Source organism: Quercus robur, chromosome 3 (genome assembly GCF_932294415.1).
Source record: "Quercus robur chromosome 3, dhQueRobu3.1, whole genome shotgun sequence".
NCBI classification, from domain to species: Eukaryota; Viridiplantae; Streptophyta; class Magnoliopsida; order Fagales; family Fagaceae; genus Quercus; species Quercus robur.
The window spans coordinates 17,585,081-17,608,664 of record NC_065536.1 but is presented as its reverse complement, the minus strand read 5'-3'; the positions used below and the strand labels follow the sequence as shown (position 1 = coordinate 17,608,664).

The 23,584-nt window shown below is 39.7% G+C and overlaps 3 protein-coding genes across 3 annotated transcripts; all 3 read left to right on the top strand.

Moving 5' to 3' along the window:
- Positions 1–8,856: 8,856 nt before the first annotated feature.
- LOC126719340 (uncharacterized) lies at positions 8,857–9,339 on the top strand. Its single transcript, XM_050421910.1, has one exon. The coding sequence runs from the start codon at positions 8,857–8,859 to the stop codon at positions 9,337–9,339; it is 483 nt and encodes a 160-aa protein (XP_050277867.1).
- Positions 9,340–9,654: 315 nt separating this feature from the next.
- LOC126719339 (uncharacterized) lies at positions 9,655–10,143 on the top strand. Its single transcript, XM_050421909.1, has one exon. It carries the CDS (start codon positions 9,655–9,657, stop codon positions 10,141–10,143), a length of 489 nt encoding a protein of 162 aa, XP_050277866.1.
- Positions 10,144–10,659: 516 nt separating this feature from the next.
- On the top strand, positions 10,660–13,425 carry LOC126719338 (uncharacterized). Its single transcript, XM_050421908.1, has 3 exons — positions 10,660–11,322; positions 11,479–12,446; positions 12,837–13,425. The coding sequence occupies exons 1-3, from the start codon at positions 10,660–10,662 to the stop codon at positions 13,423–13,425; spliced, it is 2,220 nt and encodes a 739-aa protein (XP_050277865.1).
- The last annotated feature ends 10,159 nt before the right edge of the window (positions 13,426–23,584 follow it).

The following is a 23,584-nucleotide window of genomic DNA, read 5'->3' as shown; positions in this document are numbered from 1 at the left end:
AGAGCAGAATTGTCGTTAGTCATGGGCTTTTCTGATGAGGATAAGATTGGAACCATTCAACCCCACGACGATGCCTTGGTGATCACCCTCCGAATTGGGGGGATATGATGTGAAGAGGATAATAGTGGATCAAGGTAGCGCTGCCGAGATAATGTATCCCGACCTTTATAAGGGGCTGAACTTAAAAGCTGAAGACCTAACCCCCTATAGCTCCCTCTTAGTGAGTTTTGAGGGGAAGATTATCATTCCAAAAGGTCAAATCAGGCTACCTGTTCAGACTAGCTCAGAAGTAGTAGAAGTAGATTTCATTGTCGTGGATGCATACTCTCCCTACACAGCAATTGTCGCCAGACCTTGGCTTCATACGTTGGGGGTAGTTTCTTCTACCCTACACCAGAATGTTAAATACCCGTCAGAGGGTCAGATTAAAGAAATACTAGGGGATTAGTCTATGGCAAGGCAATGCTTGGTGGTAGCCATCTAGCATAAACCCGAGGCCGAGTCCTCGGCCCATGAAGAGAAGGGCTTGTAGCAATTAAAACCCCCGTCGTTATCCGTTGATAAGCCAGCCAAGGAAGCGAAGTGTGAGGACTTCGTAAAGATTATTATAGGGGACGATCCAGAGAAGTTCTTTCAGATTAGATCCCAATTGCCTCATCATGAAAGAGAAGGTCTGATAGAATTCCTTAGAAGGAACACTGACGTTTTTGCCTGGAATTCCTACGAAGCCCCAGGAGTAGATCTAGAATTCATTTGTCACCATTTGAAAGTTAATCCGTTAATCCCACCTAGGAAGCAGTCACCTTAACGCCCGTCCAAAGAACACGCTGAAGCGGTGCGAGAGGAGGTATCTAAGCTTAAGCAAGCAGGAGCTATGAAGGAAGTGTTTTATCCTGAATGGTTAGCAAACACTGTAGTAGTAAAGAAGAAGAGTGGGAAGTGGCGAGTGTGTGTAGATTTCACAGATTTGAATAAAGCTTGCCCCAAGGATCCGTTCCCTATGCCCAAAATAGATCAACTAGTAGATTCCACTGTTGTTCATCCTCGGATGAGTTTCTTAGATGCCTTTCAGGGCTATCATTAGATACCTTTAGCCTCGGACGATTAGGAGAAAACTGCTTTTGTGACCCCTATCAGGAATTACCATTATAAGGTGATGCCATTTAGTTTGAAGAATGCAGGATCCACCTACCAAAGAATGATGACGAAGATGTTTGAGTCATAACTGTGGAAGAATATCGAGGTCTATATTGATGATATAGTGGTGAAAAGTAAAGTGGTTGTAGAACATTTGGAAGACCTTGGAACTATTTTTGAAATTCTTCGAAAATATAAGCTGCGTCTAAATGCTTCTAAGTGCTCATTCGGTGTGGGGTCGGGCAAATTCTTAGGCTATATGGTCACTCACAGAGGGATTGAAGTTAACCCCAACCAGATTAAGGCTATTAATAACTTGCAATCACCTCGGAATCCCAAAGAGGTCCAGAAACTGACCGAAATGGCCGCCGCTTTGAATAGTTTCATCTCTCGATCAGCAGATAGATGCAAACCTTTCTTTTTGTTGATCAACAAAAGGAAAGGATTTGAGTGGAATGAAGAATGTGCCATGGCTTTCCAACAACTTAAAGACTATCTCGCTCGGCCACCGATCATGTCTAGTCTTGAGCCAGATGAAGTATTGCTTGCCTATATTGCTGTGGCCCCCTACGCTGTAAGTTTAGTACTGATACGAGTTGATTGTGGTGTACAGTGGCCGGTTTATTATGTGAGTAAATCATTGCATGAAGCTAAGGTGCGATATCTACCCTTGGAAAAAGCTATCCTGGCAGTAGTGCTTGGCACACGTAAGCTGCCCCATTACTTCCAAGCACACGCAGTTGTTGTTCTTACTCAACTCCCGCTTAAAGCCATACTCCGAAGCGCTGACTACACAAGAAGAATAGCCAAGTGGGGTACCATTTTGGGGACTTTTGACATCAAATACATGCCTCGTACCTCCATAAAAGGACAAGTCCTCGCGGATTTGGTGGCCGAATTCACTGAACCCCTAATGGAAGAGTTGGAACCGGCAGAGAACACTCATGGAAAGTTGGTTGGCACAATCTCCCAACATGGCATTTTGCCCTGGGAAGTATACGTTGATGGGGCATCAAATCAGAAGGGTTCAGGGATTGGACTAGTACTGATATCCCCTGAGAAGGTCATTGTTGAAAAATCTTTAAGGTTGGGCTTCTCGGCTACGAACAATGAGGCCGAGTATGAAGCTCTGGTGATGGGAGTAGCAATGGTTCAGAAAATGGGTGGAAAGTCAGTAAAAGTTTTCTCAGACTCAAGGCTCGTTGTTGACCAAGTAAAAGGGGAATTCGAAGCGAAAGATGAAAGAATGCTGGGATAGTTTAGCGCAGGTACGTTGATTAAGCTAATCCGAGGATTTACTTGCTCTTTATCTGTTACACAAAGAAAAACTAAACAGTTAGAAACTTGTTCAATGTAAAAAAAAAAAAAAAAAAAAAAAAAAAAAAAAAAAAAAAAAAAAAAATCTTTTGACATAGCAAAGCAAAGCCGAGGACGAATAACTTAAATCTAATGTTAGAAAACCTAAATCTAAGGTACCCAACATGGCTCTCCTAGTTGGGTTGGGCAAGGGAGACCGTAATGCCAGGGGCCTGATGCAATTAGGTAGTCATCCTTCATCCCCTTGTTAGACTTGGGAAGACACGAAATGAGCCTAACAGCATCGGACCGGGATTTAAGGTAAAATCCCGCCCCTTTTTGTTTATGACCCTCGTATAGGTGAACTACGTCGTGCTAGGTTAGCCCCAACCCTAAGTGTCGGTTCAAAGCGTCAACTGCTCCTAGAATCCTAAAGAAATTAGGTGCGCACTGTTGGGGGCAAAGCCTATGGTTACGCAAGTAGTCTCTTGTAATCCTACCCATGGGGAGAGTCATTCCTCCCTCTATGCAGGCTATCATGGGGATTGTGACTTCTCCCACCTCTCGATCAAATGCTAATCCTTCCAGGGAACAGTATCGCAATGATACCTCCTGGGGTCTGTGATATTTATCTTTGAATATTTCTATCAAAGCAGGGCTATCCACTAAATACTTAAATCTACCCATTTCAAATAAGAGGAAAAGAGAAAACGCTAGGAGTGACAACGGGGTAATGAGGAATGATGGGCCAAGGAGACTGTCCGAGGAAATAAAGAAAAATTCGTAGAAGCTAGAACTTACATGAACTAAATCAGGAACTGATCAGTGAAATTCTTAAGAGGATTTTTAAAATTTTTGAAGAAATAGGACGGATGATCTGATAATCGGTGTGAGTTTAAATGTTTGAGTGCGCTACAAATTCTGAACTATGGTGAAGAAAAGAAAAGAACTCTCCCATCAGGCTTTATATAAGGGACTGAAAATGAGTGGGATTTATCCCGCCCAAATCTTGAAGGAAAATGTGGTCCGTTGGATCAAAGCCCCTCCGTTGGATGCCAAAGACACAGCGCTGTCCAAAGTAATTAATGACGCTTCACGAATTCCGTAGCGTCAAAAGCAATGGTGAAATGACTTAAATCACATTTCTACGTGCGTAAATTTGGACACTACTACAGTTTTAACCACGGTTACTGTGGCAAGTCAAAATTCTATTTTTTCTCCTTGGATAAAAGGGAAAAATTAAAATTTTGAGAGGCTATTGTGGGGGCGAAAGCTCAAATTTGTACGTTGGGCCTTAAGCCCTATTTGCTAATTTGGATACGTCCGAGGAGGAGTAAATGACCGAAGAAGCCCCAGAATAGCTAATTGTGTAAGGAAAGGGTGGAGGGCTGAAGTCCAAGGAGGTTACCCTCCTCGGACCGAACAAATATCAGTCGAGTGGGCACCCGGGTGACTTAGGCGACCTTCCAGGAGCCTCCAATGATGAGGATAGACTTCAGGCACGTACGGAGAGGATAAGAATACAGAAATATCTAAGGGAAAAGCTGCTACCACCGCATTAAATGCACTGCAACAACTTTTCTGGCCGCATTTATGTGGAGAAGACCTCTGAACAGTGTAGTCTCAACCACCACCATTCACAGAGAGCCAGGGAAGATGCTTGATAAGACACATACTTGAGTATAGACTTAGATGATGAACAAGTGTACGATAGAGATGACCTAAAAATGTTTATATAATGTGAAAGACCCTCCATAAAGAGGGGATCGGAAAAAGAGAGAAGAAGAACTACTGTAGCCCTAAAACATTGAACTCTCTCTCAAATAGAGATTTGATTATTAAAACATCTCCTCAGACCTACATTTCATCCCTAGTTACGTCTGGTTCCATACTCGGTTACACTTGAAATCTTAGCTAACCGTTGCTCAATTCGCTAAAAGCCCAGTTCTTTTACCCACTCTCTACAAATTTATTGTATTTGGCTCATTGGGCTCATACCCCAATTCTTCTGGGCTTGGGCTACAATTTGTGCTCTTACAATAATTATCTTGTAAAAAAAATATAATAAGTAATACTTCACCGCAAGCTAGCATTTCTTGATTTAACCGCAAGCTGGATTTTTTTTTTTTTTTTTTGAAATAAAAAGAGTAGAATCTTAGAAATAAGTCACTTTCCACTATAACAAGTTAAACCCCCACACTAGATGGCCTTGCCAACCCCAGTATTAATGCTTCTAGCACGAACTGAACTGATGCAATAAAGCGAGGTAGGTACTTGATCATATTATTGTTACTAAAACTTATAGTCTGACTTATTCTACCTTGTACAGTTAATGATAATACACATACACACATGAATGATAATTTTTAATTCATGTTAAGAGTAATGATATATCCATAATATTTTTAGAATAATTTTATAACAAATTCTAAATGTTAAGCTATTATTGGAGGATAAAAAAGTTATGTCAGTAATGACCCAGATTAAAACTAATAAATAACAGCTTAATGCCTCATATTTGTTGTAAATTTGATGTAAAAAGATTGTGCATATAGCATTAATCCATCGTTAAGAGTAATTGCAAACTAGCTAGACAAATATTTTGAAAAACGGCTACATGAGTAATTGCGAACTATGTACTAATATATTCATAGGAACACCTTCCCCACACCTCCCACAGTCCCATTACTACTGAACTATTCTCCTCGATACCCAACTACCCAATTCGCCATATCCCAAGTCTTATAACCACAAACACCCTTGAGATTTTATCATCTTCAATGAAGCTTGGCTGTTTCAACTTCCCAACATTGGCAACAACTCCATTGCGTTTGATTGATTTTGGTGGTCCCTAAATCACTCAAAAAATGATATTTTACACATGCCCACTCATTGATTTGTTATTGTCACTTTCCTAAATATTTGAGTCATTTATTGTATATTTAACCGATAGAATTTGATGTTGGTGTTCTTGGATCAGTCGATCTTATTCATAGACAGGCCTTTTTACATTCTTGGACCTTAAGTAAACATTTGAGCTTCATAATGACTAGACTTATTTGTTTTCATGCCAAAATTTTAGATCGACACTGGGAAAGAGATAGGGATTTATATTCCCCTATTTGGATATGTTTTTATAGGGTCCAAAGGAATTGAGGGACATTGAAATGGCATTTTCATTTTTCCTCCAAACCTTTCATTTTCAATTCTCCAAATAGGGGGAATTTCAAGTGTACATGTTTGGGGCTTTATTAAACCATATATCTAACAAATTTCTCTCACTCAAGTCAGGGCCATCTCAACCCACTAGGCAACTTGGGCCATTGCGTAAGATTCCCAGCCGAAAAAGGCCCATGTATATGTATGAATCAATAAAATCTTTAAAAATAAAATGCACAAATATAACTCAATAAATTCTTTTGAAAAAAAAAAAAAACTCCAATAAATTCTTTTAAAACAAAATCACAAGCATATAATCTGAACAAAAAGGTGGTTGAAAATTTTTGGCTATTAATTTTCCTGTAAAAGTATTAATTAAGTTCCAAAATTTAGTCAATGTATGAAAATCTCTAAATGAGTAAGTGTGCAATAAATGTGATTAATGGGTTTCAACTACTTTGACAAAAAAATGGTAATAAATGTGATTGATGGGTTTCAACCACTTCTGTACTACAAATTTTATTATATACATCTTAAAAGTTAATGTGACAATAAATGTGATTGATGGACTTAACCATTTTGTAATGAATATTTAAATTACTTCTATGTGACTAATAACACATTAGTTTGTAAGCCCAATATGTAGCTCTACTCTTTTTATAACCACGAAAGTACAAAAAAGACCATATATGCCTCCCATAAAAAATAATAAAAAGAAAAGAAAAAGAAGACTATATATGCCTTATACTTTATTTTTACGTTCTCATTTGGGAACAATATATTTATGCCAAATATGTGACGTGGTATTGTGAAACATCTGCTAAATTATGTCATATTTATTTTATGTAGCATAATATGTCAAAAATTTATCACAATTATTTGGTATAATTTCGGGAGAAAATTTTTGGGTCTTCAAATTGTCAAATACTGAATTGAGATTTTTTTTTTTCGAATAAAAAATAGTGAAAATTTCAGGCATATGTAAATGGCGTAATAACATTTATTGTAATCATAAAGTAAAAAACTAATTTAGAATTAAAATAATTATAATGCTTTTGGGCCCATAAGAAATCTAGGTGCTACGCAGCCTAGCTAAACTGTAATCTATTGGCCCAATTAATGGACATTTACGGCTTTATATGAGAAATTATTTAATACATCGGACAGGATTAAAAAAGTTCTATGAGTTTAGTAATTCAAACAACTCCTTCACAATCACAAGTAATATCAACTTTAAACTCGCTAATTACATTCTGTTTAGATCTATGCTCCAAAATAGCAAAGTAATTCAAACAAGTCCTTCTCAAGTATTATGCTTACTGCAAAAAGTGTGTATGTTTGTTTGCACTAAGGTAAAAAACTCCTCATATTCACTCTCCCAACATAGAACAATTTGTACCAAAAATAATTATATTTTTATAATAGAAAGTATGTCAAAATAGTCAGTCACTGACAAGGAATTAAGTCGTTCAAGAAAAATAACTAGTGAACCCTTGTGTCCAATTTGAAAACAACAGTTATAGACAATAGCACATATGTTGTTATTTATGCCGTTTTAAAAAAATTTAAAAAAAAAAAAAAAAAAAAAAAAAACCCGAATCTGACTATAAAAAAAGTGTGGGGACTAGTCAATCAACAGGCCCATTAAGGTGAGGACCTGTGGCCCATCTGAGGATGCAAATCCGTCCGAGGAGGCCCAAGTCAAGTCGTAAGGGTAATTACCGAGGGGGGGGGGGGTAGTCAATATCACGAAAGTAGAGTTCCGTATTCGTCCGAGGATACCATACTCCTCGGCAGTATGCGTCCGAGGACGATCAGGACGCGGTCTTGTTACAATCGGACCTCGGAATTGTGTCACCACTGAAGATGGGATAACAGACCAAAGGTAAGAAAGAAAAGGCAAACAAATATCTATAATTACAGCTGCCTCCGCATTAATTGCCTCTCAACCAACTCTCTGGCCGCATTAATGTGGAGGTGATACTTGAACAGTAATGAAGCAGCCTTACAGCTGCCCATAGGAAGTTCCAGGAGGCGCTAGATGGGACAGAAAGAAATCCCCCGAACCCAACCTACACGTGTATGGTGAGGATGGAAAACAGAGGGTGGTATATAAACTGAAAGAAGAACATGCAGAGGGGGGGGGGGGGGATCGGAACATATAAAAAAAAAAAAAAAAAAAAAAAAAAAAGGAAGAAAAGCAAAGAATAAAGAAGAAAAACAGAAAAAAGAAAAAGAAATGTATCTATTACAAGAAAAAAACCGATTGTTGTGCCAGTTCTGAGCCTTCAATATACGTGAGGGTAAATCTTTTCATTCTACGAAAGTTAATCTAGTTCTTAATACCCACGCTCTACAAATTATATTGTTTGAGCCTGTTTATGTGCGAACCTAATATCCTTTTTGGGTCGTTACAGATCGAGTCCTTACAATTGGCGCCGTCTGTGGGAAGAGCTTGTATTAACTTAAAGGACTTCCAGTGCAACGTTTCTGATGGAGGAAGTGGGTCCACATCACCACGCGGTGGGACCGCATCAGGAGGATGCCAACCCACACTAGGCAGAGTCAAGGGGCTCCCAGCATGGTGATCCCCGAAGGAGTACCGAACGGAGAGAAGGCCATGAGGGGAGTGTACGTACAACTTATACCACCAGAAGCCACTCTCGTGGGAAGAGTCATGTCTCTCACGCAAAGCATGATGGGAATCTGCAACGTGAGATTGCCAATTTGAAGAGAGAGTTGCGCCATGCCCGGCGGGAACGCTCCCCACCTTGCTCTGAATCATCATCTGAGGAGTCGAATGAAGCTAGTTATAGGCGGAGATCAAGAACTCCGCCAAGCGAAACTTTCTCCTATGAGGAGGAGCATCGCCATCGACGAAAGCGTAGAAGTCCACCTAGCAGGGGCTTGGGTAACGATGCCATGAACAAAGCCTTGAGTCAAATTTCCAAGTCGCCCTTTACGAGAAACATAGACGATGCGGTTCTTCCTTGGCGATTCCATCAGCCTACGTTCTCCCTGTATGATGGCCGGTCGGACCCGGTAGAACATGTAAGCTATTTCAGCCAGAAAATGACTATCTACTCTAGAGATGAGGCTTTGATGTGCAAAGTTTTTCCATCGAGTTTGGGTCCGACGGCGATGAGGTGGTTCAATGGCTTAAGGACCAATTTTGTCGAATCTTTCAAAACACTGACCCGGGCTTTTGGTGCTCGCTTTATTACATGTAGCAGGACTCCTCGGCCTTTGGGATCTTTGCTGGCTATGTCTATGCGAGAGGGCGAGACTCTCAAGAATTATTCGGATAGGTACTGGGAAATATTTAATGAAATAGAAGGAAAGAACGATGGTGTGGCCATAACCACTTTCAAAGCTGGCCTCCCAGCCGATCACGATTTAAGGAAATCCCTGACGAGTAAACCTGTTACTAGTGTGCACCAATTGATGGACAGGATAGATAAGTACAGAAGGGTAGAAGAGGATCAACTTCAGGGAAAAGGGAAGGCCAAAGTGATCCCTCAAGAGAGGAGGGATTTCAGGTTGGACCGTTATAATAGCAGCCGACCCCGGAGGGATTTTGTTGGGCAGTCGGGTTCGACGGACGCCCAGATGGTTAATGCAATATTTCGAGAGCCAGTGCAGCAGGTTTTGGAGAAGATAAAGAACGAGCCATTCTTCAAATGGCTGAACAAGATGGCGGGAGAGCCTAGGAAATGCAACCCGAACTTATATTGCCACTATCATTAGGATCATGGGCATACGACGGATAATTGTAGGAATTTATGGGACCACTTGGAACAGTTGGTCCGTGAAGGGAAATTAAAACATCTATTGCATCACTCCAGTGGAAGGGTGAGCCAAGCAGGTTTAGAGGTGCGTGGGGACGCTTCATCAAGACTCCCTCTGGGTACGATTAACATTATCTTTGCGGCCCCGGGAAGGACTAGATCTTACCCTTCCAGGGTATTGTTGGTGGTTCGATCCCCAGCCGAGGATCATTCCCAAGCATTGAAGAGAGCCAGGGTGCATGTCCCCCTGATTCTGGGCTTTTCGGATAAGGACATGGTTGGGACCATACAGCCCCATAAGAATGCTTTGGTGGTAACACTGAGAATTGGCGGGTACGATGTCAGAATGGTGATGGTTGATCAGGGTAGCGCTGTGGATATAATGTATCCAGACTTGTACAAGGGGCTAGGTTTGAAGCCAAAGGACTTAACAACCTACAATTCTCCTCTAGTAAGTTTTGAGGGAAGGATGGTCGCTCTCAAAGGACTAATCAGGCTGCTTGTGCAAGCAGGTACAGATGTGGTGGAGGTGGACTTTATTGTCGTAGATATTTTTTCTCCGTACACGGCTATTATGGGCAAACCTTGGCTTCACACCCTTAAAGCGGTCTCATCTACTCTGCATCAGAAGGTGAAGTACCCGTCCGGAGGCCAAGTGTTGGAAATAGTAGGGAGTCAGGTGGCTGCTTGGCAATGCCTAATAACGGCTATACAGCATCGGCCAAAAGCAGAAACCTCGGCTACGGCCGACAATGAGTTATAGCAATTAAAGTCCCCAGCTTTAGGCTTGGACGTACTAACCGATGGGGTAGAGTGTGAAGATTTGGAGAAGGTAATTGTTGCTGGTGATCCGGAAAAATTCTTCCAGGTTGGGGCTAAATTGCCTTTGCAAGAGAAGGCGAGGTTGCTGGAATTCCTCCGAGCCAATATGGACGTTTTCGCATGGAACCCGTACAAAGCCCCAGGGGTGGACCCGAATGTCATTTGTCATTGACTCAACGTGAATCCCGCCATTATGCCCAGGAGGCAACCTCCTCGGCGACCATCGAAGGAACACGCTGAGGCGGTTAGAAGTGAAGTTGCCAAGCTCAAACAGGCTGGGGCTATCAAGGAAGTTTTTTATCCTCAATGGTTGGCCAATACGGTGGTAGTAAAAAAGAAGACTGGAAAATGGCAGGTGTGCGTGGACTTCATGGATCTCAATAAGGCTTGCCCCAAGGATCCATTTCCCATGCCGAAGATAGACCAGTTGGTGGATGCAACCGTGGGTCACCCTAGGATGAGTTTCTTGGATGCCTTCCAAGGGTATCACCAAATACCGCTAGCCATCGACGATCAGGAAAAGACTGCTTTTGTAACCCCGATTGGGAACTACCATTACAAAGTGATGCCCTTCGGCTTGAAAAACGCTGGATCTACCTACCAACGCATGATAATGAAAATGTTCGAACTGCAACTGGGTAGAAGTATTGAAGTTTATATCGATGATATGGTTGTGAAAAGCAAAGTGGCGTCCGAACATGTGGAAGATCTCACGAGTATCTTCGGGATACTGAGAAAACATAAGTTACGCTTGAATGCTTCGAAGTGCTCCTTTGGTGTAGGTTCCGGGAAGTTCTTGGGGTACATGGTGACCCATAGAGGAATTAAGGTGAACCAAGACCAGATTAAGGTCATTAATGATTTGCAAGCACCTCGGAATCCAAAAGAAGTGCATAAATTGACTGGAATGACTGCTGCGTTGAACCGGTTCATCTCCAGGTCGGCTGAGAGGTGTCGTCCTTTTTTTCGTCTGTTGCATAAGTGGCAAGGATTTGAATGGACCGATGAGTGTGCTGTAGCGTTCCAGCAGTTAAAAGAATACCTGTCCAGGCCACCTATCATGTCTAGCCCTGAGGTGGATGAGGTGTTGTTTGCTTATCTAACGGTTGCCCCTCATGCAGTTAGTTTCGTCTTGATACGAGAAGACAATGGCGTCTAAAGGCCAGTTTATTATATAAGTAAATCCCTCCATGAGGCCGAGGTGAGATATTTGTCATTAGAGAAGGCCATATTGGCCGTGGTCCATGCAACACGCAAACTTCTGCATTACTTTCAGGCCCATACCGTGGTTATCTTGACCCAACTGCCTCTTAAGTCCATACTCAGAAGTGCTGACTACACTGGAAGAATTGCTAAGTGGGGCACGATTTTGGGTGCTTTCGATATCAAGTACATGCCTCGCACCTCTGTGAAAGGTCAAGTCCTTGCCGATCTAGTGGCTAAGTTCGCCGAATGCCCGAAAGAAGTTAATGTGAATCAAGGTCACATGGATGAACAATCGGTTGGCCTAATATCCACACAAGGTGGGTCCTTTTGGAGGGTGTACATGGATGGGGCCGCAAACCAACGGGGAGCAGGATTGGGATTGGTGTTGATATCCCCCAAGGAGGTCATCATCGAGAAGTCGTTAAGATTAGGGTTCTCGGCTACTAACAACGAATCAGAATACGAAGCTTTGATAATGGGGATGAGTATGGTCCGAAAAATGGGTGGAAAGGTAGTGAAATTATTCTCAGACTCGAGATTGATAGTCGGCCAAGTGAGAGGAGAGCTGGAGGCCCGAGACCCAAGGATGCAAGGGTATCTGGACCAGGTTAGGCGTATGCAAACAGAGTTTGAGTCTTTCGACTTATTGCATATTCCTCGAGGTGAAAATACACACGCTGATTCTTTGGCAACCCTTGCCACCTCCTCAGTACGAAATTTTCCTCGGGTGATCATCGTTGAAGACCTGTGTACCCCCACCTCACCAGAAAAGGATGTTTTCCAAATCAATCAAACCAGTCTGTCGCCAAACTGGATGGATCCCATATTAAAATTTCTTGAAAGTGACATATTGCCCGAAGATAAGGTGGAAGCTGAGAAAATACAAAGGAAAGCTCATTGGTATTGGCTATCTGAAGATAAAAAGTTGTACAAACGGTCCTTCTCTGGGCCATACCTGCTCTGTGTGCCTCCTGAGACTGCAGAATCAATCCTGGAAGAATTGCATGAGGGCATTTGTGGAAGCCATACAGGAGGAAGGTCTCTATCATGTCAAGCCATCACACAAGGATATTGATGGCCAAATATGCAGAAGGAAGCGCAGGAGTACGTTAGGAAATGCGATCAGTGCCAAAGATACACTCCAAATATCCATCAACCGGGAGGAGTTCTTAACCCTCTCTCCAGCCCTTGGCCTTTTGCCCAATGGGGGCTGGACATTGTCGGCCCTTTTCCTAAAGCCCTAGGAAACAAGAAGTACCTGCTGGTCGGCACAGACTACTTCACTAAATGGGTCAAAGTTGAGCCCTTGGCGAACATCAGAGACGTAGATGTGAAGAAGTTTATTTGGAGGAACATTGTTACGCGATTTGGAACTCCCCGCACCCTTGTCTCAGATAATGGACTCTAATTTGATAGCAATGCCTTTAGGGAATACTGTTCAGAACTGGGTATAAGAAACAGATATTCCACTCCGGCTTATCCACAAGACAATGGGCAGGCTGAAGCTGTAAACAAAGTAATAGTCAATGGGCTTAAGAAGAGACTGGATGACGTGAAAGGAAAGTGGGTGGAAGAATTGCCACATGTTCTATGGACATATCGGACAACACCCCGACGTTCAATGGGGGAAACTCCCTTTTCCATGACCTATGGGGCCGAGGCCGTCATCCCTCTGGAAATTAGATTCCCGACATTAAGGACCAATACATTCTCTTTGGATAGTAATGATGCAATGTTGGAGAAAAGTTTGGACTTGATTGAAGAGCGAAGGGAGAGCGCGATGGTTCAACTAGCTTACTACCAACATAAACTCAAGCAGGGCTATGATAGTAATGTGAAGATGAGGCCGTTAGCCGTAGGAGATCTGGTGCTGAGGAAAGTTCTGGGGGCTACCAAGAATCCAAATTGGGGAAAACTGGGACCTAATTGGGAAGGGCCATATCGGATCACTTCTGTAGCGGGAATAGGAGCCTATTGTCTGGAAGACCTAGATGAAAAAACTGTACTTCACCCTTGAAATGTAAATAATCTCAAGAGGTATTATTATTAATAAAAGTATTTCAATTCAAATATTTCTTTTAATTTACGTCAGCCATACATCTTGTGCTCCTGCGTCCTATGATGTATATTGAAATGTTAAACAGAAACTAAGTTATGTCAGGTTCTCAGATCGCAAACTTGGTGGAAATTAACGTCCTATGATGTATATTGAAATGTTAAACAGAAACTAAGTTATGTCAAGTCCTCGGATTGCAAACTTGGTGGAAATTAACGTCCTATGATGTATATTGAAATGTTAAACAGAAACTAAGTTATGTCAGGTCCTCGGATCGTAAACTTGGTGGAAATTAACGTCCTATGATGTATATTGAAATGTTAAATAGAAACTAAGTTATGTCAGGTTCTCGGATCGCAAACTTGGTGAAAATTAACGTCCTATGATGTGTATTGAAATGTTAAACAGAAACTAAGTTATGTCAGGTCCTCGGATCGCAAACTTGGTGGAAATTAACGTCCTATGATGTATATTGAAATGTTAAACAGAAACTAAGTTATGTCAAGTCCTCGGATTGCAAACTTGGTGGAAATTAACGTCCTATGATGTATATTGAAATGTTAAACAGAAACTAAGTTATGTCAGGTCCTCGGATCGCAAACTTGGTGGAAATTAACGTCCTATGATGTGTATTGAAATGTTAAATAGAAACTAAGTTATGTCAGGTTCTCGGATCGCAAACTTGGTGAAAATTAACGTCCTATGATGTGTATTGAAATGTTAAACAGAAACTAAGTTATGTCAGGTCCTCGGATCGCAAACTTGGTGGAAATTAACGTCCTATGATGTATATTGAAATGTTAAACAGAAACTAAGTTATGTCAGGTCCTCGGATCACAAATTTGGTGGAAATTAACATCCTATGATGTGTATTGAAGTATTGAACAGTAACTGAGTTGTGATAAATCTTCTGATCACAAACTTAATGGGAATTAACGCCCTGTAACACTTATTGGAGAATTAGAGAGAAATCTATGGACGTCAGTTGGCATACAATCAAGGTACTGAAGGCATAATTTTATTTAGTTTATGAACTTTCGTGAAGAATTGCAATTGATTAGAAAGAATACGTGCATATCTAAAACGTCTCCCTAAGACCCCGTTGTATTAATGCTTATTGCCTATTGCTAATTATCAATTGACAATGTGTGTAAGTAGAATTGCCCCATACAAGTAAAAGATAGTTGAAATGAACCTGTCCAAATTACAATAACACAGTGAATGAGTACAGAAATAACATAAAGCAGTAAGAGCGGTAAGAAAATGAGCAAGGGAGTCCCCTACTAAATGTCTAGTTAGACTACAAAACAAGTTCTACTTTTTCAATTTCAATTGGATCTTTGGGTTCTGGCCGGTAGATGTGTCTGCCTCCGAAGTGGCGATTCCCTCTTTGGTTTTAGTAACGCCCCTAGTTGGTAAGACTGTGGAGGCCAAATCCTGTTGAAAACCTTGGGAGGCCATCTCTGCCTTCGAAGCGGTGGTGGTCTTGTTTGGGGAAGCTCCTGGAGGGGTAAGTCCCCCTTTAGCTGATTCCGGCTGGCCAGGGTGAGGAAAACTGTGAGGCGAAACCTCCTCGTTGAGGTTAATGACTGAAGAAGGAGCATTAGCCTGATGGGGTAGAAGAACTGAGGGGTGGATCGCCTCGGGATAGAATACGTTCTCTAGCTTACGTAACTCAGATGAAGCTTCAACCCCAATACGGTTAAGGGCCTCATTCCAAGTTTTTGTGCAGTAGATATGGCATACCTCCGAAACTTCGGCTCTCAAAGCCTTCTCAGTTTCAGCTATACCGACCTCGTAGCCTCTCTGCTCAGCTTCGTTCATTGCTTGTTCGGCATCGATTTTTGCTTTCTCGGCTTGCTCCTTGGACTTTTCAGCTCGCTCCCTTAGCTTTTGAGTTTCCTCCAAATGCTTCCTGAGAACTAGGACTTGTTCCTGAGCCTTCTTCAGTTCGGCATTCGCCTCACGCAGACGATTCCCTTGGTCCTCGGCCTGCTTTTGGTAGCCTTCTAATGCCAACTCGACACTCTTGCGAGCTTGCTCTTCGACCTGTAACTTTTTCCTTGCATCGGCCAAGCCCTATTCAAATTTGGACAAGGTCTGTACAGCCGTTGTCCGTCTTTTCCTTTCATTGTCTAGCTGATCGGAACAGGCGTTGAGCATCTCATCTAGCTTGAAAGTATTTTGGATGATCTATGGGAAAAAGGTTAACACTATAGTCAATGAAAAGTGCATATTGGTGAGTAACAGTCACAGAATGAAAAAGATAAAAAGTTAGCTCCTTACCATGCCCAAATATCGTTTATTGTCGAGGACGAGTTCATTCTTCCTCATATTCTTTATTTCGGCCATATCTTTCGGGAGCAATAAGGCTTCCTCTATGGCCGAGGCTACGTGACACCCTATGCCGCCGTTGAAGTCCCTTATAGATGCATCACCTCGCAGGGGCTCCTCACCGTGCATAGGTGCTGGCAACCATGCTTGTGGTTCAGAATGTTGGGAATCAGATTTCTCTTGGCCCCGCGCGGCTTGGTGTTTGGTTTTCTGCTGCTTTGCAGCTCGTTGGGCATCCTCCTCGCGAATAGGACGAGACTTGCTCGTGTCTGCCACCTCCTTGCCCTTCTGTTCCCTACGCCTTTTTTGCTCGGCAGCGTTAGGAAGCGCTGGCTATGGTGATGGCCGAGAAGGTTGACGAGGAGCAGGAGGAGGAGACCTAGCGGGAAGAGTTGAAGCTTAGGATGGTGTTGATTTTGCAGGCGCACTCTTTCCCAGCTGACCTTCCAACAGCTCCAGCCAGTTTCACTGGGGTTTTCTTTGTATCCCCATCTCGTCAGGATCTAACCCGGGGCTTATGGGTTGATCAAAAATCCCGAAGTCATCCGAGGACTCAGAGACTGCTACAACCTCTTCCTCGTCTTTCTCCTCTTCTTTTCTCCCTTTTATTTCCTTTTCCCTGAGGGTAGGTAGGGATGAAGAAGTTCCTGCCGAGACGCTGGCTACGAAAAGAGGCTCTGTGCGAGATGTGTACTGGGGAAGCGGAATGTCCTCTGGAACAATGAACCCTTCGTAGGCAACACTGATATGGTGAAGCCGAGGGTCTCGGGCTCTAATCACGCACTTCAGCGCCTGAAAAGCAAAAGACAGGAGGGTATAGCCGAGAATTAAGTGTACTGCCCGGAGCTGACCGTCAGCTTCGTTCACGTATATCTCGGCTTTCAGTAACTTATCCAAGTTCGCCTTATTGACTAACTTAAGATTGGGCTTTGTGTAGCGTCTATCTACAAAACCGTTGAGTCGAAAATGAAAATTGTTGGAGATAAAAATAATTAAAAAAAAAAAAAAAAGGTAAACGAAATGTGCTTGCAAACTAAATATTATAGATCTATGGCTACACGCCCACCTGGTGTTCCCTCTACTGTCGAGTAAGGCAGACCATCGTGCCATTCCCTAGAGAGAATAAGGAAATCCTCCTTCAGGTTCTTGTTTGAAGTGGGAAGGCACTGAATCAGCCTTACCTCAGGGTATCTCGACTTGAGATAATACCCCTGACCGGTTAAGTGATGGAGGTTGTACACCCAATTCACATCATGATGGGTTAACTTTAGGTCCATTCTCTTATTCAAAGTATCTATACTTCCCAGGACCCTAAACATATTTGGAGCACACTGGGTGGGGGATAGCCTAAAGAAGTTGAGGTAACTCCTAGTGATACTACCCATGGGGATAGTCATCCCGCCTTCTATAAAGGCAATCATGGGAATAACTACTTCCCCAGTTTGTCTAGCATCAGCCCATTCCCCTTGGGCTGCGTACCTCATCCCCACCATTGAGGGGATTTTATACTTAGAGTGAAAGTTTCTAATACCTTTCTCCGATTCAACTAGACATCGGAATGGATTCTTTTGTTTCCCCATGTTTCTAAAAGACTTAGCAAAAAAAAAACTGTTGGGTTTGAAATAAAAGTGGTAAAAACTTCGAGAAGACTTACAGGTTCAAAGGAAGGACCTCGGACAAAGTACGATTATTTGTAGTCGCCAGGAAAATAATGAAAATAGAGAAAGACAGGTTCAATGTATGAACTCTGGAACCACGTAATCATCGAAGGTAAGATACAGAGTTAATTTGAGAACGCCTTTATAGTCATAAGAGGATTGTGAGCGGAAAAGTTCCCGCTCACAAAACAAGGGAGGCCCTTTGCCGTTTGATTTATATCTCACCATCAAATGTAGGAGACAAGGGCGTTGCCAAAATCGGGATGCTGAAGCGTCAGGGGCATGCCCCAAAACACGCATAGGTACGGGCTTATGACGTCAAAATCCACCTTCTCTCCCGAGTAGTCGAAAAGCAGGATTTTGAGGGGCTATTATGGAGGCCAATCAATCAACAGGCCCATTAAGGTCAGGATCGTTGGGCTTGTGGCCCATCCGAGGATGCAAATCCGTCCGAGAAGGCCCAAGTCAGGTCGTAAGGGTAACTACTAAGGGGGGGGGGGGTAGTCAATATCACGAAAGTAGAGTTCCGTATTCGTCCGAGGACACCATACTCCTTGGCAATATGCGTCCGAGGACGATCAGGACGCGGTCTTGTTATAATCGGACCTCGGAATTGTGTCACCACTGAAGATGGGATAACAGACCAAAGGTAAGAAAGAAAAGGCAAACAAATATCTATAACTACAGCTGCCTCCGCATTAATTGCCTCTCAACCAACTCTCTGGCTGCATTAATGTGGAGGTGATACCTGAACAGTAATGAAGCAGCCTTACAACTGCCCATAGAAAAGTTCCAGGAGGCGCTAGATGGGACAGAAATAAATCTCCCGAACCCAACCTACACGTGTGTGGTAAGAATGGAACACAGAGGGTGGTATATAAATTGAAAGAAAAACATGCAGAGGGGGGGATCGGAACATAAAAAAAAAAAAAAAAAAAAAAAAAAAAAAGGAAGAAAAACAAAGACTAAAGAAGAAAAACAGAAAAAAGAAAAAGAACTGTATCTATTACAAGAAAAAAACCGATTGTTGTGCCAGCTCTGAGCCTTCAATATACGTGAGGGTAAATCTTTTCATTCTACGAAAGTTAATCTAGTTTTTAATACCCACGCTCTACAAATTATATTGTTTGGGCTTGTTTACGTGCAAACCCAATATCCTTTTTGGATCGTTACAAATTGAGTCCTTACAAAAAGAAAGAAAGAAAATTTCTTATTCCGTGGTTGCCAACTTAATGCTTCCAACTAAAATTTTTCATCTCCACCCAAGTTCAATCATTGATACAATCGTTGAGATTGAAAGTTAATTAAAAAAAAAAAAAAAAAACTTTCGTCTTCAACCATTAGATTAACTATATTAAAAAATATATATAAAATAATTTATAAAACAAAAGTGGATTAATTACATCACGTAAAATACCCTGTCTCAATCCCTCTAACTCTGTTTCTATCTCTGTATGTTTATGTTTTAGTAAATTATGACTCATAATTTATGATAAAGCACAACTCCGAATCATTATTTTATGAGTAATTATTTTATGATAAAGCACAGCTCCCACGAAATTGTACCTAAACTCTGAATCATTGATAAAGCACAACCCAAGGTTACTCATAATTTATGAGTAACCTTACCCACCAAAACAATAACAAATAATGTTGATAACTGTGCATTTGCCTTCAAAGGATACCTATGATGATCTACTTGAGTTGTGCTTTACAGCTTGGCGAAAATGGCCAAATGGCCATAAAATCCTAACTATATAGTTAGTAGTTTCGGTTCCTAAACAATATTATTTATTAGCATCTCGAGTTTAAGAGACTCGATTTTGGCCTATAAATCGAGTCTCAAAAACTCGATTTCCATGGTCTGATGTGGCGTTTTTGTCCTACCTGAAAATTGAGTCTCTAAGGCTCGATTTATAAACCAAACAAAATTAAAAAAATTTGAAGTCTCAAGTATCTCGTACAAGCCGAAATACAAAAAAAAAAAAAAAAAAAAAAAAAAAAAAAAAAAAAAAATCAGAAATCCAGAAACGCAACAATCAAATCAGAGGGAGAAAGAATATAGAGACTCAGATCGCCACGCGACCTAGGTCACAGCGTCGCGTGCTGCGAACCAGGTCGCGCGCGATCTAGGTCGCACACGGTGCGCGGCTTGGGTTCTTCTTTCAAGTTCTGGTTCTTCTCTCTTTCTGTTTCTGTTTTTTTTTTTTTTTCCCTCTAGGTTCCTCTCTGATATTTTCTGCTTCTCTGATATGTTCTGTAGCTTTATAAGATTATAAATCGAGTCTTAGAGACTCGATTTCCATGTGGTTGCCACTTGAAAAAATATGCTACATCGGACGTGATTAGACCATAAAAATCGAGTCTTTGAGACTCGATTGATAGGCCAAAATCGAGTCTCAAAGACTCAAGATGCTAGTAAATAATATAATTTGGGAACCAGAACTGCTGACTATATAGTTGGAATATTATGCTTAGTTTCCCATTTTCGCCTTACAGCTTTCACTTTAAGTTTTAATGTTTTAATAATATTAAATTTTCTATTATACTAGTATATGTGTAGTGTTTTCTATTATTTTAAACTTATATATATATATATATATATACTTGTAAGTTGTAACAACTAACTAAATTTTAGTATTCTATTATTTTTATTTCATATTTAGTTATGATGTTTTGTTTATCTGATATTTTTATTTCATAATAATGATTTGATTAATTAAACTGAATTATTTTTAAATGCTTGTTTATTAGATAATTATATTTATTGGTGCATATTTTAAGTTTAAAAAGTGTTCAAGAATTAAAGTTGTTTAATCCTCTATCTCAAATCTTGAAACATTAGATATTGAACCTTTTAAAAAGTTCAAAGTGAACTAAAAAAATTTGAACATTGTTTCCTTAGAATGTGATCATAAATTTCAACAACTAATATGAGAATATTTTAATAATCAAGAATTATGTCATGAAAGTTTGTTTTTGTTAAATCTTTATTTGACCTCTTTAAAGAAAATTCCTGACTCTACCACTTGTCAACAGACCTCATCTTTAGAACTTAGAAGCATAAAACTTGAATTGAAGAGTGGTTATTGCAAGCAAAAATCACTTGGAAAAAAGAAAAACAAAGAGCAGTGATTAATATGACAGTTCATTAGGCGTGCAATTACTGTTGCTGATCAATTGGAAAACAGGAAATGCATTTTTTTTTTAATTATATAAAACATATTAGATTATCCATGGTGGAATAATGCTAAAAACAGATAAGATGTTCTTGAATTTTATTAGAAAAATACTAAATAAGTAAAGTTTTACTACATAAAATTTACAAACTAAAGTGACAATAAATGTGATTGGTAAGTTTCAACCTTCTTATAACTGAATATTTGCATTGCTTATTTATGATTGGTAACACGTCAATTTGTAAGTTTAATATTATAAAAATGTAGTACATTTAGCACTAGTCGAAAACAGCCCTCAAGCTTGGTTTCTACCTCTCAAGGACCAGGTAAATGTTAATAAAAATAGAGTTTTTCTTGCTAATACTGGAGTGAGAGCCAGGGAAATGGTAGTCAAAGACCATAGTGGAACATTTATTGCATGATTTGCATCCGAGATTTTCCCAAGTTCAACTCTAGAGGTCGAAGTTTGGCCATGAGAGGAGCAGTTTGTCTTCTTCAATTTATGATTATCTTTTTTTATGCGAGGAGTTATATATATCCTTATTGCATTTGTCGCTTATGAAAAAAAATAAGGTTTATTATATTGATTTTTATATGTTTAGCATATAATAAAGTGAATTTTATTAGTTGAATACTTGAATAAAATAATTCAGTTAGTGTACATAACATTCAGAGAAACTTTTATATGATAAGAAAAAGAAAAACAAGAAGAGAAACTTTTGTCTACGATGTTTGATTTGAAATTGTACGGACTATACGGGAATAAACGCAATATTTTAATCTAAAAGTACAATTCGTGTTCTTAAAAGTTAAAACGGTGCTGTCAAATAGTTTTTTTTTTTTTAATCATTAAATCAAATAGTTAATTAAGGAACTTAACCATATAAGTATATGAAATATTTTCTTAATGAACAAAGACCTATACAGCTAATTAAAGCATGCAAGAAGATTTTATTTTATTTTTATTTTTATGGTTCTTTAAATTCAGATATTATTATTCATGTGATTAATAATATATTGTTTAGAGTCTTTTAACTCAATTAGTTGACACATTTTAGCTTTTTCAAGAGATTTAGGATTCAAATCACTCTTCCCAACTATTGATTACCAATATTACATGAACACATTACACAAAATGGAATAATAACACCTAAAACTTTGTCTGTCACAATAATGGATTGTATATTAATTTGGTTTCCCTTATGAAGAATGTCCCATTCATGTTCCTTGGCCTATTCGAAATGCAGTAAATTATTGGAAAATGGTACAAGGTGATGAGGTTTGTCAATTTTGCCCGACTATATACATCATACATGTAGCATATGTGCTTTCTCCTGACCTTAACACATACATGCATACAAACATATATATATATATATATATATATATATATCTCTCTCTCTTAAATTCTATATTTTATTTTCTAGTCCAAAAAGGAAAAAAAGTTTATACCAGTCTTTTTCTTCAACGTTTTCACCCTTATATCAGTCAAGAACAAGATATATATAATGTCATTCGAATTCATGGTAGGTTGTGGATTATAGTGGGATTTAATTGTGTGGATTTGAAATTAAGGTAATTATAATATTTACAATAAATGTTAGGTAAGTCTGCGGTTTAGTGCAAGAAATTAGAAATGTAAGTACTTTGCACTTCTATACGGGTTAAGGTTTGGTTTTCATTTCATAAAAAATAAATAAAAAGTTTGATTTTCAATTTTGCTAAAAGGAGAGTCATAAATGTTTGAATGTCAACATCAGTTTAATGTTCATAGCCTCTGCTTGGTAAGCGCATTTTGTGTGTTTCTCAACGGAAACGTTTTTTCTTGTGGCTCTCGTGTACTGTTCATGGGACCCACAAGTACCATATTCAACAACTTCTTTTTTAAACCTGGGTCCCCACGGCATTATTTATACATTTAAAAATTATTTTACTATAGTGTTTTTAGTTTTTAATTTTCAGTTTTCAACAATAAGCAGTATCCAAACAGACCCATAATTTCACAAAAAAACTCTACCGAAAGAGAAAAGTTATCATGTTTTGAGTCTTTTAACTTAATTAGTTAACACAATTTTTTAATCTTTCCAAGAGTTTTAGAATTCAAATCACACCTCCTGATTATCGATATAAAAAAAAAAAATCAATATTACATAAACACATCACACAATATGGAATAATAAGACTTAAAACTTTATCTGTCATAATAATGGTTTGAATATTAATTCGGTATCCCTTATGAAGAATGTCCCATGCATGTGCCTTGGCCAATTTTAGAAACTGGCTTGGCCTATTCGAAATGCAGTGGAAATCGCACAATTAATTGTGGGAAAGTGGTACAAGGTGATGTGCTTTGACAATTTTGCCCAACTATATTCATGTAGCATGTGCTTTATTTCTCCCTGACCTTAACACACACAGACACACACACACACACACATATATATATATATATATATATATATCTCTTAATTTCTATACTTTATTTTCTTGTCCAAAATGGATTCACCCATAAATAAGTCGGGAAACGATATATAATGTCATTCGAATTCATGGTAGTTCGTGGATTAAAGATTTAAAGTGTGATTTAGTTGTTTGGATTTGAAACTAAGGTAATTTTAATATTTACAATAAATGTTAGGTGAGTCTACGGTAAGTGAAGGAAATTAGAAATGTAAGAATTTTGCACTTCCATACGGGTTAAGGCGTGGTTTTCATTTCATAAATAATAATAGTAATAAATTTTTTATTTTCAATTTAATTTACTAAAAGGGAGTTGGTAAATGCTTGAATGTCAACATGAGTTTAATGTTTGTAGTTTCTTAGAAAAACTCTATCCAAAGAGAAAATTTATTATATATCTAATACATGTATTTATCTTCTCATATGGGGTAATGAATTTTACAAGTGTGGGGTCCACACCCTCATATCATATGAGAGAATAGATACATA